This window comes from Phaethon aethereus (genome assembly GCF_964289735.1).
Source record: "Phaethon aethereus genome assembly, chromosome: 3".
NCBI classification, from domain to species: Eukaryota; Metazoa; Chordata; class Aves; order Phaethontiformes; family Phaethontidae; genus Phaethon; species Phaethon aethereus.
Genome location: NC_138576.1, coordinates 92954055 through 92971887, shown reverse-complemented (window position 1 = coordinate 92971887; position 17833 = coordinate 92954055). Strand labels below are relative to the sequence as shown.

At 43.4% G+C, this 17833-nt stretch overlaps 1 protein-coding gene across 1 annotated transcript in view; it reads right to left on the bottom strand.

The window, feature by feature from the left end:
• Positions 1-17833, bottom strand: part of VIT (vitrin) — a gene marked incomplete at its 5' end in the record, with an annotated part of 37755 nt that overhangs the window by 15363 nt on the left and 4559 nt on the right. The window contains 8 exons of the mRNA XM_081997961.1: positions 2566-2628; positions 3282-3338; positions 3439-3477; positions 7473-7523; positions 8165-8371; positions 10208-10288; positions 13109-13186; positions 17426-17559. Coding sequence (XP_081854087.1) covers positions 2566-2628; positions 3282-3338; positions 3439-3477; positions 7473-7523; positions 8165-8371; positions 10208-10288; positions 13109-13186; positions 17426-17559 — 710 coding nt within the window. The remainder of the gene's footprint in view (positions 1-2565; positions 2629-3281; positions 3339-3438; positions 3478-7472; positions 7524-8164; positions 8372-10207; positions 10289-13108; positions 13187-17425; positions 17560-17833) is intronic.

Below are 17833 nucleotides of genomic sequence, written 5' to 3'. Positions count from 1 at the left end.
CTGTATTTACCTTCTTAATGAAGAAAAGCACTAGATAGTGCCAAGGATTTTGGGTAGCTGGCTGCAAATATGCAGAATATACAGCTTTCTGAATGACCTGTAAATCCAGGCAAAAGCACTCGTTCTTGCATGTAGTCCTAGGCACACAACAAAGCTAGCTCTCAATGAAATGTGTATCTGCAAGGGAAATGATTATTCTTATAAGTAGCTAAGCCTTTTTTTTTTTCACTTGATGATGCGCATAAAAATCAGGTGTTGATTTTTAAAATACTCCAAGACTGGTTTTTTAAAAAAAAAAAAAAAGACACCACCACAACAAGTCTTCAGTATAATTGTCTTGGAAAAAATTCTGGGCTAAATGAGTACGGGATTGCAAGAGAGTTCATGCGCATTGTCAAGAACTTGGAAGAGTTGGGACCTTCTGAAGAACGTGCAGCAAGAAGCTGAGCAAGCAACTGGTGTGTTGGGGAGGGTGTTTTTCCAGCACGCCTTTTTGCTAACCTGAGCTGATGGGAGGAAGTTCCTCGACAGCCCAGCCAAACCCGCAGAACTGATCACTGTTGTTTGCAGAGCAGCATGCACTCACTTGGTAGGATCAAGAAAAACAACTCTCCTTTCCAAGAAAGCAAGGAGTTGTTCAGGAATTTCCCTTTGATTGTTAGAAAAATTGGCTGCTTGGAAGCAGCACATCTGAGCTGCCAAAACCTGGGCTGAAAAAGAGATCAGGACCCATTGGGAATATAGAAAGTATGTGTTTGTGGGTTTTTCCCTTCTTGTTCTGTGATGGAGAAAACAGAATCATTCATGATGGAATATTTGTGCTTTGTAATCACCTTTGAGGGGATCTTAAGCAATTAGGTGGGGTCAAACTCAGACTTTGATTTAAGGAAGACTCAGCACTATGTTCCCTTGTTTCACTGGCAAAGATCTGGTTAGCCTGAGGATTAGCCAGCACATTCTTAGGTCCAGATGTCAGGGCTCTTTCCATTTCAGCCCTGCCAGGAAGGCAGGTCTGTCACCACAGGCTATCCCTGCCCTATATGTGGTGTCACGTAATTAGTACAGTGCCATGACTGGCATGTTTGCAGGCAACATATTTTCTCTGCTGTTCTGCATGGGCAAACGTTGCTCCCCATCTCCCCTTTAAAGGTTGGCACTGGATTTTGACAAGGGCAGAGGGAGTCAAGGGAGCAAGAAACCTGTGAGATTAGAAAAAAAAGAAATGCTGTGACATTGGTATGGCCAAAAGGACAAACACAGATGGAAACCAGGGGGAAGAGAAGAACACAGAAACAGGGAGGAGAAGTATAAAAGTAGGGGAACAGAGTAAATCTTAGGAGGAAAAGGAGTGCAGCCATTTAAAATATGCTGCAAATAGGTCAACCACTAATTGTCATTTTGATGGGGAGATTGCTGGGTAAACTTACTTGGCCTGTATTATCCAGAAAGTCCTACTGCATAATAACATCCTCTAACCTCAACATCAAGGACCATTTTGCTCTCTCCTGTTGCAATACTCCTCCCATGCTTCCCAGCTCTCACCAAAGCCCTCCGGGCCCCAGGGTCACCCTCGCATGCCGCAGCCTTTTCCTCCCCAGGGGTTTGGCTGCCTGTGCTCAAGGTCAGCTCTACCACAGCACAGCCCTGTGGCCCTGGCCCAGGCTTGGGTGTAACGGTGAGCAAGGGCTGTGTGTGAGAAAAGGCGCAGCCTCACCTTTGCTCCTCACACCTGTGCCTAGTCTTGTACCTTGCTATCCTGATCCTGATCTTGCCTTGCTGGTCTGTGTCCCACCTCAGTCCCTCAGACCTGCCTCATCACTGGGGATTTTCCCGGCAGCCTGGGCTGTTGGCTGGCCCTGGGTACCACCGTTGGACCCACTCTGCTCTTCTTGCTGGGGCTCTGTGGGTCTGCGGCCCTCGTTGGTGAGGGGCAGCCCTGCCTGCCTTGCTACGACCCCAGCTCCTGTCCCCTACCCCGCTCTGGCTACTCCTGGGCAAAAATCCATCTCTCAGAATCTTTGCTGTCCTGTCAAGAGAGTTAGTGTTTGTACGTGCCCTGAGCACTCTGGAGCCCTGGGAAGTTGTCAGTGGCCTTGCAGAGTGCCTGCTGACAGTGCTGCTTGCGGGTGAAGGATGATGAGTTGCACAGCCAAGGAGGAAAGAAAGTAAAGGTGTTGTTTCTACACTCAGTATTAAAGGCAACCTCTACGGTTGCAATCAACCTGGAGGCTCCTGGGAACAACAGGAACAGAAGATTTAGCTCTGCAGACCTGATAGCCTGCGCAGAGCTGTTTTTTTGTTCCTCTTTTTGACTAACAAATAAGGAAAATTGCAAACACTGTGGTAGGTGATGATTCCCACAGCCTGAAACAACAGCACACCAGTGGCTGAGCTGTCCTTTGCCTTTTGCATTCAGGAAGCTGCTAGCTGGCATTCAGGGCATCAGGCTCTCCCTGGTCCTCCTCCAGGACATGCGAAAATGATCTGTGGTACTGCTTGAGGGCTAATTTTGGGTTGCTAAAACTGAAAGAGAGCAGAAAATCTGCTGCTAGCAAACTTGCTCACCCAGGTGGGCTGGAGAGCTGGCAGCCCTCCGGAAAGCAGCAACAGGCTCTTGGCGCTGGATACCTGCATGATCCGACAAAGAGGCGAGAGGTTAGATGCTAGCAGGTGAGGAGAGAGAGGCATGATCACAAGGCATGTGGTGGACCCAAATTGTTTTTCTGCAGATGTTTTCAAACCAAATGGAAAAGGAAGATGGAAACTATGGATTAAAAAAAAAGGAATTTAAAAGCTGAAAGAGGTTGGTAGAAGCAGGAAAAAAAAAAAGTTTAAATGTTATTAAATGTTAGTAGGTGCTGCGCAGTGTAGCTCTACACCTGTGCACTGGAACAACAGGTAGTGGGGTCCTGAGATGCTGATTGTGCTCAGTGCCTGGAAACTGAAAGCACACATCTCCCTTCAAGACCTTCATTCTCCAAACTTACACAGACACAAAGTTCCCCTCTCATTTTGCAACAGCAAATGTTGTAAAAGACCTTTATAAATGGTTTTAGATTACTGTTTTGAGAACATTTCTAATTTTAATTATTCCCATTTCTTTCTTTTCCCTAAAAGTTATACTATTGTCATGCAATAACCAGTGTGATACCCACATGCACTGCATCTTGCTACGAACATGGTTAGGAGTGAAAAACAGTGCATCACTGAGTGACTCAGTAGATGTGAGTGGTGGAACTAGCAACAGGGAGGAATTAAAGAAGGGATTGTAATGCCTTTACCTGTACCGGGTCGTAAAATATTCCTGTTATTTGCAGAGGTGGAAGTGCCCCTGAATGCTTTGAAAATATTGTTTTGGTTAGTACATGGAACTTAGACACAAGGTTTTCTAGTATTCTAGCCATACAAATGGCTAGTTATTATTAATTTCAGACATACCTGTATTCTGTCCTCTTCCTTGTGCAGCCTGAATCTGTCCTAAGTAGACATCAAAATGGAAAAGTGTGATTTATACCACATTTGGTTCAGGACTATTGCTACCTGGGCTTTTCACTGAGTCTCATTTTATAGCTGTCAGAGTTAATGGTTCATATATAGAGAGCTTTCATGAATATACTTTCTCAGATGTTAACTCTGTATTTTGAGCCAGCTTAAAAAAAGATTGCCTTGCTCTGTTTGTTATATAGCTTAGCCTAGTTAACATTCCCTTCAGTTATGAGTATTACTTGCACAGAACTCTGGTCTGCATTGAAAAGGTTTGTGGTTACTGCTGTCATTTGTTTTCCCTTATAACTTTCCTTCTTTCACTCACACTGGTTATATATGTTTATTTCTGTTTCAGTACCATCCAGTTGTGCTGGTTGTGTGAGGAAGGTTAAAAAAAGCCCCAAACCCAAAACACCCCCACAGGCAAGATACTACCCTTTCTGCAGAAAGTGACTGGGCACAAGCAAGCAGGCAGACTGTAGATAATGAGACAATAACAAATATAATATGGGAGAATTCATGTGTCTGAAATATCTTCACCACTGCCTACACAAAAAGCTTTTTTTTTAAGGTGATTGGGTTATTAAATGCCCATTGTTGAAAAATACTAAAGGCTTAAAGGATTTGCAGATGAAAACAACATCTTTAATCATGCCTTTCATTTCATTAATTATTCTTAAGAAGCTTGTTAACAAACTTATGCCTTAACAAGCCTTTATTCATTAGTTTTCCCAGAAAGATTAATTCCAAAGCCTGCCGAAATCAGTGGGAATGTTCTAGCTGAATCCTGTGAATGCTGGAGAGGAACTCCAGAGATATTTTCATCAGTAAGATATCATAAATGAGACCATTTTGAATGGTTGTCTCAGAAAACAGGAATTGCTGCTCTTTGGGAACTTGATATTGCAAAATTAGGGGACAGCAACTAGCTTGTGTTTGACCCAAGCTCGAACCTTGTCAGGCCACTGGAAGCCCTTTGATGGGATTTCTAGGAGCTGTCCTGAGAGACCTTGTAAACTTCAGAAGCCAAAGAGATCCTGTTTAAGGAAATAACAGGCTCATCTGCCAAAACTGGCACAGCTTTTAAACTCTGTAACTTGTAGCTCTGGCTCCAGATGGACCACAGCTAGCTCAGGCTGAGTTTTCAGGCTGTGGAGGGAAAGTCTGTCTGCGCAGCAGTGTTGTGTGGGGTTGTGCAGGGCACGCTTTCCACTTGGGAGACTGGTATGTGCCAAAGGGGAAAGAAAATTAACTCTGAGACTGAGAACTTGCCTTGTTTCATGTTTGCCACAACTAAGCCCAAATGTGTATATAACATGGGTTACAAGGTCAGTAGAAACGGAGTACAAGAGGGTAAGAGAGATTAGCTCAGTATCAGAAGTATTTTATGCCACATTTTTAATTCCATGTCTACCCTACCCTCTGCAACTTGGCTTTCTTTCTATGCTCCTTTTGACAGTGCTTGGCCTCAGGACTGTTCGCTCTTTCTGTACCTCACGTGTCAGCTCAGCGTCTCTGCATGGCACTGAGGATCATGGCATGCTTTATGATCACGGTGTTCACAGGAGCACTGGATTTGTTCCCAATCCTCATCTAGGGTCCAAGCAGCTGTACAAGAAAGGATTCCTTGAACAGCTGGGATGGGAGGGGGCAAGCGGGTTCGTGGCGCCTGGGAGCATGCTTGGTTAACTGCTGTTGGAAAGAGGCAGAAGCCATCATCTACTAGAGCGTGGCTGAAGTTAAAGTTGTGCCCAGAGCAGGAAAGCGTTTGCGTGCACTTTCAAAGCCCACTGCCATTGCTGCTTCCCCCTCAGGATCGTCCTTTACTGCATACTGCACTCGCTAGAAGGGCAGATAGGAATAAGCTGTCAAATGTCATGCTAGTCGCATCAGTGGTTTTTCATTTAGCAGTTTTGTCCCATCAGGTCTTTAAAGGAGGGGTCCTGCGATGGAGCAGAGTCTCAGATATTTTTCCTGTTTCCGTATCTTTGAAAAACAGAAGGTAAAGGGGAAAGAACAGCAATAGCTAGGATGGAGGAGTTTTGCCCCTGCTCTAATGCTTTAAGTGGCAAGTCCTGCTTTTCTTTTGCCCCTGTGAACTTTTGCCAGTACCAGTAGCTGGAAATGGAAATGCTGGAGCTAATAGCAGCCACAGCTGTGCTCATTCTGAGCATGCTCTATTTCAAGGCTATTTACTTTTGAGGTGTCTTTTGCAGGCAAACTACCAGTGCCCTGTGACAGGTAGACCTGTGAGCCTCTGTGAGCCAAGACAGACAGGAGAACATTTGATTCTGTCCGGTCAATCCAAACTCTGGTTAAGGCCAACAACACGGTCAGAAACGCTGACCTGAATAATAGGAATGAGTCCTAAAGCCTCCTCAGACAGAGAAAACTGATAAAAGTGCATTGTGTATGGTTGTCGCTGTAAAACTGTGTTTGTACTTTCCATATTTTTTTCAGCCAGTTCTTCTCTTTTAGAATCGAGAAGAGATCAGGAGAATTTGGGAAGTCTGACACCGAGTACAGACATGCTAGGAAATGGTCCTAGAAATGAAGTCTGTGTCATCAGAAGTTGGTGTCCACCGCTCCTCCAGCTCACAATAACCTGTCCCTAAGTCCAGTCACTTTAATCTTTTGGGAGTTATTTATGCTTAGAACTTCAGTAAAGAAAATCATGAAGAAAAATGTATCCAAATTGCAATGAATTGACCATTGAGAGACTTGAAAAAGTGAGTGTTTTTGTTTTGGTTTGTTTTTTCATTTCTTTGACTAAAGGTTTGGTCTTGTTAAAGACAAATACAACCTTCCCACTGATTTCAACGTTGCCAGATCTTTACCCTCAACACACATCTCTCACTGACTGGGGAATCTCAAACAGGGTTTCCTAATTGCTAGTAAAGACAATAATGGCCTCGTCTGTGCTCAACCTGTGGGAATAGGAAATAGAAAAGGGAGCAACAAGCAGGACCAGGTTTACAAGCACAGTAGGTACCAAATGATGCAGGTTCCCACTGAATTTAAACTTCTGTAAATTCTGCCATACACATACCTGCACATTTGACCCTGTAAGATTAACCCCTCTAGCCCCTGCCCTTATTCTGGGCTCACAGCTAAATTTGACTTAACAATGCTTTCCCTCAAGACCTGAATTGCCCAGAAGATACCTGCCCTGCCATGTCCTTGGCCCTGAATGTGTCAGCAGCAGGGACAGCCACAGTAATGTATGTGGGAGCAAAGCCGAGCTCAAGACAATCAGAAATAGCGACAGAGCATAAAACCTAATCATGGCCCAGCTCCTTTTTCACTCAAAAGCAATTATATCCCCATGCTCAGCAACTTGCAAACATTTGAAAATATTCTCCTTTGCTTGACTGCACAGCTGAGCAATTACACGTTGTATGGGAAAACACCTCTAAATACTTTGCAGGCTGTGGGCTGGAATGGGAGCAGGCTTCTGGATCAAGATGCAGAGCTCTGAGCAGCCACCACTCTGCTGTCATTAACACGAGTGGCATGCCAGGAATAACATCACATTTATGCCAGGCTCAGAACGACAGCCTGAGGTTTTCGAAAGAGCATCAGTTTAACGTAAATCAGCATTTCAGAGCTCTCAGCCCTAAGTTTAGATGGCTGTGCAGCCCTCTGCATCATGTATCTTGCAACTAAATCTAGTCTCCCTTTGAGAGAGTAAGACAGAAGGAAGCAACAGGAAAATACAATTCAAACAGTACAAGCTTTGTCTCAAGTTTTGCAAACCCCAGCATTTGTCAAGACTGAAATGTGCAGATATTCACTAGAAAGGCTTCCCCAGAGCTCTGGGTGATCAGCATCTCTGACATTCGGGCCAAATGTCTGTTTTTCAGTTTAAATCCAGACTTGGATTCAGTCATTGAATTTTCTGTGGCTTGAAAGGTTAATGAATCATTACTGTCTTAAAATACACTGTAATGCATGCCTTGTGGCACATATTTCTTCACTATACTTACTTGATGCTGCAGCTACCACAGATGAGTACGCTGGGTGGACACTGCTAGAACCTAAAAATAAGAGATTTTTATTTTCAGCTATTGAATGAAAAAAACCAATGTTAATAAATAAGAATAAATGGAGAAGGAAATATTGAGGAAAACCAGGTGTGCAGAAATTCCTTCACAGCATTTTAAAGTCCAAAAGCTGTTACAAAAAATATATTACAACTTTCATTTCTTGAAACTGATCACAGAATTAATTCTTAAATGAGTCTTGACCTATTTGCTGAACTGTCCGTCCAGACATATAAGTCAAAGAACTATTTGTTGACTCCTATACCTGAAAATCATGACAGCATTTGGGGATGGAGAGCTTACTCCCACATGAATCAGTTTATATGTCAGTATATTATATGTAAAGATAAAGACTAGCCATAAATTTACTGCAGATGAACTCTCATCTCATAGAATCTACACACATTTGTGTTTATCTTAGACACACTAATTTTTCTGTGTATCTCGAAGGCACAACTTTAACTCCATCCCATCTGCTGGAATTAAATTTTTTATCTACTCCTAATATTTCTACACGGAATTACTGAATTAATCATCCATTAAATCATGGTATATTTAGCTGCATGTCTTGTTCCTTAATTTTTAGGAAAGCTGTAGGTCAGGAGGAAAGCAATGCAAACATCCATGCTACTGACCTATATCTCTGACCCTGTGCTGTCCGGGTCGAGTCTTGGCTGCAGCTGCAACTGTTGTGGTTCTGGTTGTTGCAGGTGTTGTGGTTGGCTTTGGCATTGTGGTGGTAGGATCTGTTGTTGTTGTTGTTGGGGTTGGGGTTGTGGTGGCCATTTGTGTAGCTGGTGTGGGCACCGGAGATGTCTGATACTCTTTGCGGACTGTCTCCCCTGTAGGAACATTGACACGATCACTGCAGCTGGATGTGAGACAGGCATGGAAGCATCATTAATAGCACTCATTGGTTAAGGCAACCTAGACACTGGTTTTCTCCTCAGGATGTCTACAAGCATCCTCATCTGTGGGGCCATTACTGCCTTCCTTGCTGTGTGGATGTGTAGCACAGGTGCCTGTGTGACACAGTACTGCACTGCTCTCTGGAGGCTGCTGACGACAGCCTGTAGTAGGCTTAGTGTTTCCCCTACACTTTCTCTGCTTTGGCCAGGAGCACCTATCAACCTGACAGATGTCTCAGATCTACGAAATCATTCAACCAGCCAGTTGCAATTGCAGTTTCCATTTTGTCATCATCTTTTCTCTGTGTAATGAAGCAGTTAGAAAGTCCATATAAGTGGAAATCAACTGACAACTGGTAATAAAAGATGGCCATTCTGAGTCACAGACCAGAATAAAATATGTGTTGCCCACTGCAGCACTGAAATGCTTTTGGCAGAAAGACAATTTAGGTAATGGTGATTTGGGGAGTGGGTCAGAGCTGCAGCAGGGACCGTTAGGGCTTCGGCTGAGGGGAGTGTGGGAGAGCACCACCTGGGAGGTGCTGATTTCATCTAACTTTGACTCATCTCACAGTTGCCATTTCTTTTAAAATGTATCATCTGTTGTGAGAACAGAGACAATTCTAGTTGCAAGATTTGCATCCTGAATATCATTATATGAGATTGTTAACATGCTTACAGTTCCTTCAAGTCATTGTCTCAAAAAAGATCCTTCACTGTTACCTTCTCCATCTATCAACAGAAAAAACTGCACTGAAATATATTCCATGTTCACCTCAGTCTTGCTCCTCTCCTCCCTGCCCATAGTCCTGGGGATGGCCTGACACACTGTGTACACTGAAAGGGAATGGTGTGCAGTCTATTCATTGCTGCACAGCACAAGCTTGTATTTTATTGCTGGATGTTCTCCTTTTGGAAAGCATCGTCATGAAACTGTCTGGTGGATTAATTACCACCTAACTAGCCAGTGAAAAACTCAGATCTCAGACAGTTTTAATGGGATAATGCTGAAAGAGGGCTCAGAAGAAAAACAAAACAACTCAGCTGAAAAAAATCAGTATGAATGACTCTCTTTGGGCTGAACGGTGCCCTGCTCCATGCTGCTGCACTAGAAGAAAGAAGACAGAGGGCACAGTGAGTCTTCCCCTGTGATCTGGTGCTGCTGGAGCGGGGAGCAGGCACAGCGGCCAGCTTTACACCCGAGGCTGCACGGAGCAAGGAAGCTGAGAGCTAACAGTATTAGCAGAAAACCCAAGGAAGAACCATAGTAAGAGCAGAGAAAAGATGTTGCCTTGGTGCATGTTGGCTGGGTTTCTGGTGGAACCTTTAACACAAGAGGAGGGCTCTTGAGGGCTAGCGGTTCCCAGTGCTCCTGCAGGCAGGGTGCCCGTGTCCCTCAGTGGGCAGGGTGCCCATGTCCCTCACAGTGTCTTCAAAGGATTTGCAGCACACAAGCGCTGCATAGGAAATTGCCGAGAGCCGTAATGCAGGCTTTTGAAGTTCAGGACACCTGAACTCACCCAAAGCACAGGCAGAAATTAAACTGAGAGGATGCCCTCTCTTCTCTGAATTGGCACATGTACTTCAAGCACTGTTGCAGGCACTCACATAATGGGGTTGGTTTGCTGAGAAAGAGGTTGTAGAGAGGAGCTGGATGGGAGAGGTAAAGCTATATTTGTTACCAGTGTCAAACTGCTTCCTATAAGCATCTGCAGGCTGTTTAGACTGGAACAGATACTGTAAAAGAGCACCGAGATCCCCAACCCATACCATGTTCCAATGCTTTTTCTGATGTGTTAGCAGTGTCTTCACTCTTCATAGCTTTTAGGTCTTGCTCCGGCTTTTTAGGCTCTGAAGCAAAATTAAGCACATTAGGAAAGGCATCTCTGGAAGAAGATAGTTTTAAATCTCCTATTTAGAGATTATCAGTCCCCAAAGGAAGGCATCCCATCACCTGGCATTAGATAGGTCAGTCAGTCTAACCAGACCTTTCTCACCACAAGAGATAAAGTGATGGCTGGGTACCTCTAGAGGATAGTCACCAATTTTTGGTGACAAATTTAAGCATTTTTACTGCCCAAAAGCTCCTGCCAATCTCAACAGAATTTCTGAAGTGAGCAATAAATATGGGTTTTGACCACTAACAAACCAATACTCATAAGATTAATGCATCATGTTATTAATTTTTCCTCCGACCTGAGAATCAGGGTCGTGGGGTGTAGGTTTTTTGGGGAATACCAGCTAACATAATATTTCAGTCACTATTTCACATTCAGATGTAGTTCTTTCTTGCCTGACATTCTCAGATCATCATGGGGCCAAATCCTGAATGCCATGGACTGGCTTAGAAGGAAAAGGGAGATTTTTTTTGTCCTTTTTTCCTTCTAAGACCCAAAGTCATCAAAGTACTTGGGACATTTATTACTATTCATTTACTGCTACCCTGCAAAAGAATCTGCCTCTGCTTTTATGTCTGACTGAGTACTGGAGGATTTTGATCTTTTTTTTTTTTCTCTAGCTATTTTGGCACCATTGACCTATTTGCGAAATTACTCCAAGGTTAATGGTTTCCTAAAAATTTGTATTATTTTTAAAAACAACATCTTTTGATTGTTTTTACTAGCTGTGGATAGTTACAATTTTGGGAAAGTTTTTCTTGCTGTGCCCAGCATTTGGGAATCACAGAATCACACAGAATCACAGAATCACTAGGTTGGAAAGGACCTTCAAGATCATCAAGTCCAACCATTAATCCAGCGCCACCATGTCCCCTAAAGCATGTCCTGAAGTGCCACATCCACATGTTTTTTGAACACTTCCAGAGATGGCGACTCCACCACCTCCCTGGGCAGCCTGTTCCAATGCCTGACCACTCTCTCAGTGAAGAAATTTTTCCTAATATCCAACCTAAACCTCCCCTGGCGCAACTTGAGGCCATTTCCTCTTGTCCTAGCACTGTAGCCACCAACAGCATTTAAAGAAATGTCAGGCACTATGAATCTCTGGCAATCCTGGGCTGAGGACCAAAATTACATCTCTGACAGCCGATCAGGTGCAAAGCAGCATTTTTCGCTAATCGGGCAGCAAGTGAATGTAATCCTCAAAGGACTGCCTTTACCTCCTACAGATAATGAGTTTAAGTATCCAAGTGAACAATGTGGTCACTGTCATTTAAATCAGAAGAAGGAGGTAGCTTTTTAAAAATTAAAAAGAAATAAGAAATCCTCTATCACAAGATGGCCCCAGCACCATATTACAGAGATTTTTGTCTTAAGAACAAGCTGTTTCTAGCAGAGTACAGCTGAGATGGCTGGGCCAAGGTGACAGGGCTAAGGAGGGCTGACAGGGCCAAGCAGGGCTCGGGGAAGATGGGCTGTGACCATCAGATCTCTTTGCCACCTGTGCGACAGGGCTGGGCAAAGCAAGGCAGCGGCACCCTCAAGCACTGGGTTTGATGTAACAGTTATTTGTCCCTTTGATCATTTTGGGTTTTCTCTGTGTCAGTGCAGTCTTTGTTGCTAGTATCCTAACATTTTCATTCACACTGTTTGATTGAAGGACAAAGTAAAGGAAGCCGCTTGCGTCTTTGGTTTGCTGCAGGAACAGGCTCCTGGTATTTCGCTTGCATGACTGAGATGTGACTTGGAGATGCTCCCCATTTCTACACTGATTCTCACATAAAGCGGGTTTTAGCACTGGTGGAAAAAATCACTGCTTGCAGCCTGCTGAGCTCTACCCTGGCTGCAGTTGTCCCTGGTCTGGTGCGAGACGTTTGGGCTGATACTTCAAGCGTGGCTATATTTGGAAATTATGAGATCTGGTTTTAGTAATATCTTTATCAATGATCTGGATGAGGGGATTGAGTGCCATAAGCTCTGTGTGGCCTTGGATGGATGCACCCCCTGACAGGCATTTGAGTTCATGGAGGAGATACAGCACCTTTTGTTGTACCACAGCTCACAGTGGATAAGCTCAGGAAGGCTCAAGCTCAGCAATCAGCTAAAGAGCCGTGTTAGGGAAGTGTGTAGTAGTATGAGACATTCATTTTGGTTTTGTTCACACCCCCAAGGAAGAATCTGAACGTTACATGGTTGTTACAGGGGGCACAGACAAGTGTCATTTCAGTGGTGGAGGCACTTCACATGCACTTGAATATCGACTACCACCTGGTGTGAGACTTGATCAAAGACCTCCGAAAACAACTAAATTATTTAAACTGAGTTGAGTCTTACAGAGTAGGACTAAAATGATTATACAGAGTAGTTCCTTATCATATCATACTTAGCTAAAGCTGCTGTGCATAGCCATGTGTGTCATTAGTATTATATTATTATTTATTCTTATACTTTCAACACTGAATATCCTAAAAGATAACATGAATAACATTAGGAGAAAGTCAACATGTATTTCATATAATCAGTACAATGTCATACTCACTAACAGATTTAAAGCAAGGAGGAAACTACTTGGAAACAGAAGTCTGTGAGACATGGTATGACCAAAAAATAGAAATTGTTTGGGATAATTTCCATATGCTTAACATAAAAAAATACCATGAGAGATCTGAACGAGATACTAAGGGATGCATGAATTTCTTTGTATTACACAACTGAGAAGCTGCAACAGATAGTTGTGAATGGATATAAAGGAAAATCAGTCACAATTACTTGCCTGATTTAACAGCTGTGCTTTTTGAAGAAGAATATTCAAGAGTTGATGGATATGTCACACCTTTTCTTGGCTTGCCTTCTACAAAAAAAATCATTAGAAAACATCACAAAATATTCTACGTTTTCTTGCAATGAAATTCTCATCTAACATGCATTCAGAATTAGATCCCACTTCTTTACTGTGCATCTCATTGTCTTGAAGATTTCTTTCATCTGATGGCAGAATCTCAAAAACATGCCAGTAAAAATACCAATGCCTAAATGCAGCATCACCAAAAAAAAGACAGAAAGCATGGAAACACAGTCCTGGAAAGGATTTGAAGAGGTGAGTTAGTTCATTCCTTTGCTCTCCAATGGTGTTAAGGATAAGGGGACCACTCCTGAAGGCTATCTGTATAAACTGTACTTAAACCCACAGCTTCCCTAGGCAGCCTTTTCCAGTGCCCGACTATGCAGTTGACTTAGAAAGCATGTTTGATGTGGGATTTATTTCGTCACGCACACAACATTCTTCTCTGACCTCACTTTTGCAATCTACCATTTCTGGCAACAGTCTTTTGCAGTAATAACAGTGAGAGAAGGCTGTGCTTGTGTGTGGGAACATATGGTGCCTATATTTAGATCTAAAATGAGGGTCCTGTCTTAAAACAATGAGGTATGTTTCCTAGCTAAGCTTTAAACCACAAATCTTTTTAGTGCCACAGCAGATGCCGTCTCTATTGGTACGTATAGCCATGCAATTCCATCTCTTGGGGCAGTTTTTGTATTCCCAAACATCACTGCATGAAAAGTGTTGCAGAGAAGTCCAGTGTAGGGAAGACTGCTCTGGCCTCCAGGAGCTGGTGGATATAGGACTTCTGGACCCTGGTGACTGGCTTTACAAGATGCTGTGCTGTGTCATGCAGCTGGACCACCTCAGGTGAGACCTACCTCCACCTCCTGCAAAACCTGAGTCATGATGGTGATCCTAGGTTTGCTTTCCTTTATTCCCTCGGTGAATTCTTTAAGAAGGTGTATATGGCACTGTGAGCATGCCAGTTGTCATCCTGGATGATTACTCCAACAGCACTGAACAGAATCAGCTGCTACAGACTGAGCCACTCCTGGGAACTGGGGGCTGTTTCCCCTGTGATAGCACACAAAGAAGGGTATATGCCAGAGGAACTGGTCCTCTATGTGCAGGGATGGTCATGGAGCTGAAGAGGCACTGTCCTTTGTCCCTTTTCATGTCTCTATCTATCTCCTTTGTTTTACTCCTCTCTGAAATTTCAGATGTCATTAAAAAACCCTAGATCAAGAAGTTATTTTGAGTTACTAACTAGGCAATGATGTAAGGAGCTATTCCATTTCTCATTTACAGTGGTATAAACTGAAAGCAGCTCCACTGAAGTCAACACAGATCTGCCAAAGACCAGAGCTGGCAAGTTAGCATGTAAGGACAAGCTGAAAATAGCTTCCTTCCTGCCCTTGGGTCTCTCACAGAAGCTGACCTAAGTGAAGGGCAGCAGGTCTTCACATCCACTTTCCTCCAAGCTAAAATTGGGATCGGGAGCCAAGCAGGACTAGGGAGCTTTTCTGCCAATTTGATAGAAAAATGGAAAAGTTATAGGATTGCAGATGATTTCTAAATGCATTTCTTTATCCCCAACAGAGGCAGAGTTGTCAGGTCTGAGTGGTTGGTACATGGATGCAGCAATATCATAAAAATCTGATCTTAATTTAGAATATGTCTGTGCTAATCTGATTTCTAATGCAAACCTGAAGCCCACTGCTGTGCAAATAAACTAGCTAGCGAGGGGAGGCTGGCTGCCTCTGGACTCTGGGGTTTTTGATCAACAGCAACTCGCATCCCATCTGTGACCAAGAGGCAGGTCTGAGGCCTGACCTGAATGTGGCCCTGCTCTCTGGAGCAATGGTAGTATGTCCTTTTCACTGTCTGGAAAAAGTTACATCTAGGTTGGAGTTTGCTTAGCATACTTAAAAATGGGCTTACATGTGGGCTGAAAACCTCAACTTCTAGCCACTGAAGTACAAGCTATGGGGTGCTGGCTGCTCACCCTCTCACGCTTATTTGTGACTAGCAAACACAGAGGTTTAGGACTCTTATTTTCTTAACCCATTAGCTGCAAAACTCCCACTAAACTGAATGGAGTCATTCAACTTAGTGCCAAGGCGTTTCAGTGCTTGAAAATGAATACCAGTGCATTTGCATACCTCCTGGTGTGCTGGCTGCTTTAATCCCAGAGGACAGACCTCGTTCCCCACTGCCCTTAAATCATGCCACTTCATCGCCTGGGTCCCCCGAGGATTCCTCTTCTGTGCTCTTTTGTGCGGGTGCTCATTCACAATTTAAACATCACAAACTCTTGGTGACAATATCCTAACTAGGAATAAACTTGGCACATTTCTAGAGTCCAGTATCACATACGGGTCTGGTCGGCTGAAAAGGAATTTGTCTGGAGAATAGATGACTCAGTTCAAGCTCCAAAGCTGTCCTGAAATTAATGCCTTAGGTGACTTTATATTTTTATTGGGGAATGCTTTATGTAGCTCTGTTGTTTTATGACTCATAATTGGGGAAAAAAAACCCCAACTCATCTCTTTTTAAGAGTGAGATCTGTCTGCATTCAGCCTCAGGCTGTTGAGATGAATAGCACAGCTTTCCTGAGGTTTTAGTCTTCTAAATTTCTCTCTAAAATTCAAAAAATTGCCATATTTTCAGTAGGTATAGTGAGTTTTCTTCCTATTTATATATGAAATATGATATGACTTATATTATGTTAGATTTACACTTGAGCTAGTTTATAAACTAAGTAGTTCCACTGACATCAGTGAGAGCACTGAGCATGTGTAAAATTAAGTGCATGAGGGACAAATCTCATCATGTCTACACATACCCAGATTTCTCATCATCTCCTCTTACACATGCTTGTAACTTTCTCTTGTATCTTCTTTTATAGTGTCTCATTAATTATGAATAAAGATTTGTTCCTATAAATCAAAAATTCCTACAGTTTTATGGGATAGCAACTGAGCAGCTGCTAAGGTAAAAACATCTTATTTCCCATTTATGTACCAGAATTACAATGTACTGTTTTTTGGGGAAAAAACAGCAACAAATACAAGTAGCAATTCAGCTATTCCAGGAAATTCCTACTCATCCAAAATAAATCCTTCTCATCATGTGGTGTGCCCATGGCAGAATGCTGTAAAAGGTGCATCTAAATACATAAATACATAAGTGCAAATTCCAGATGACAGTCTGTTTTGGTCAGTTTCTGAGACCTCCTTTGCTGTCCACAAATTTTCACACGAAAAGAACATTTCTTTATTTTTAGTGGCTGTTCAGTTGCTTGAACTGTTGACTTTTCCAGGAATGATGTAGTTAGTTAATATCAACTGGTCATACCTATACTAAACCTCCAAAAGTGCAGGCCAGCAATAACCGACCCACTGTATGGATGCAGCAAGAAGTTAGACTGAGAAATTGTATGTAAAACAATGTAAATTAGACTCTCCTTTCACCCAGGTAGAATGAGTGCAGGTAGGTTTAAGATAATCATCTGAAGCTGGTGTAAAGGGGATCTAATTGACAAAATAAATTCTGAATTTTGTCAATGAATGCAAGTGAGATGCTGTATATACTATGAGGAGAAAAAAGGAATGAGCATTAAATTAAGATGGATTTCCCTGCGATGAATAGATACCAAAACTATTTGTCTAGCAGAGGTGAGGAGGATTCATAACATACTTGTGATGCACCAATAGAATTGCTTAATACAGGGATTGTGTAAATGCAGTATGGCTATATGTGGCTTGAGATGGGTTGACAGAAGTCAGAAGTTGCTTCAGAAGATGCATACTCAGGTGCAGGCTGAGAATGCTTCAAATGGCCAAAAGTCCCTTTAGTTCCCTTAGCAGCGCTACTTACCAGGATGGAGAGCAAGTGCAACAGGAAGACCTACCCACCAATACTGAGGCCTGGATTTTACGCATCAAATAGCAGGAGTCAAGGTACCCTCAGAGAGTCAATTCAGACGGCCTGTCACCTCCCGCAGTGGGCTCAGACCCATGCTGGGCTGAACCCAGCACGCTACTGGTGGGGTGTATGTCTCTTTATGGGCTATATAGGATGCTCAGAATATAAACCGTCTCAAGTGCATTATTCATGCTAAAGCTAGGTGGGGTGGGCCTGTGGTGACTAAAGAGGTCTTTAAAATGAGAACGCTGCTTCCCCTTCCGCCTGTTGCTGCCCAGCTGGTTGGGCAGTGGGGAGCAGACCGGGCAGGCAGGCAGCTCCGGTGCTCCCCCGTAGTACCTGACACGAGGAAGGACTCCCTCCAGCGCGGCAGTGACAGGGACCGGACCCCGTTGGAGAAGCTCCCACGGTAGCCAGAATGGCCAGCGACTTTTTGAACGAGGATCTTCCCACCTGCGTTGTCGATTATACCACTGCAACGGGAAAACATGGTGTCTGAAGGTGGAAATCCCCCCTCAAAACTTAGAAACCGTTCAACCGTGCAAGATGTATGAAGCATTCACTTCTACCTTTAAACCAGAAGCTACAGTGGAGCTGTGACACTACTGCTAAGCCTGCTGCTAAGAAATATTTGTGCTGCTTCTGCATAAAGAAGAGCAGTTTGTTACAAAGTGCTGTTGGGATCTGCTTGCTCTTCCCACTGATCTACTGGTCCTGTGTTCAAGGCTGACCTAGTTGCACACAAGA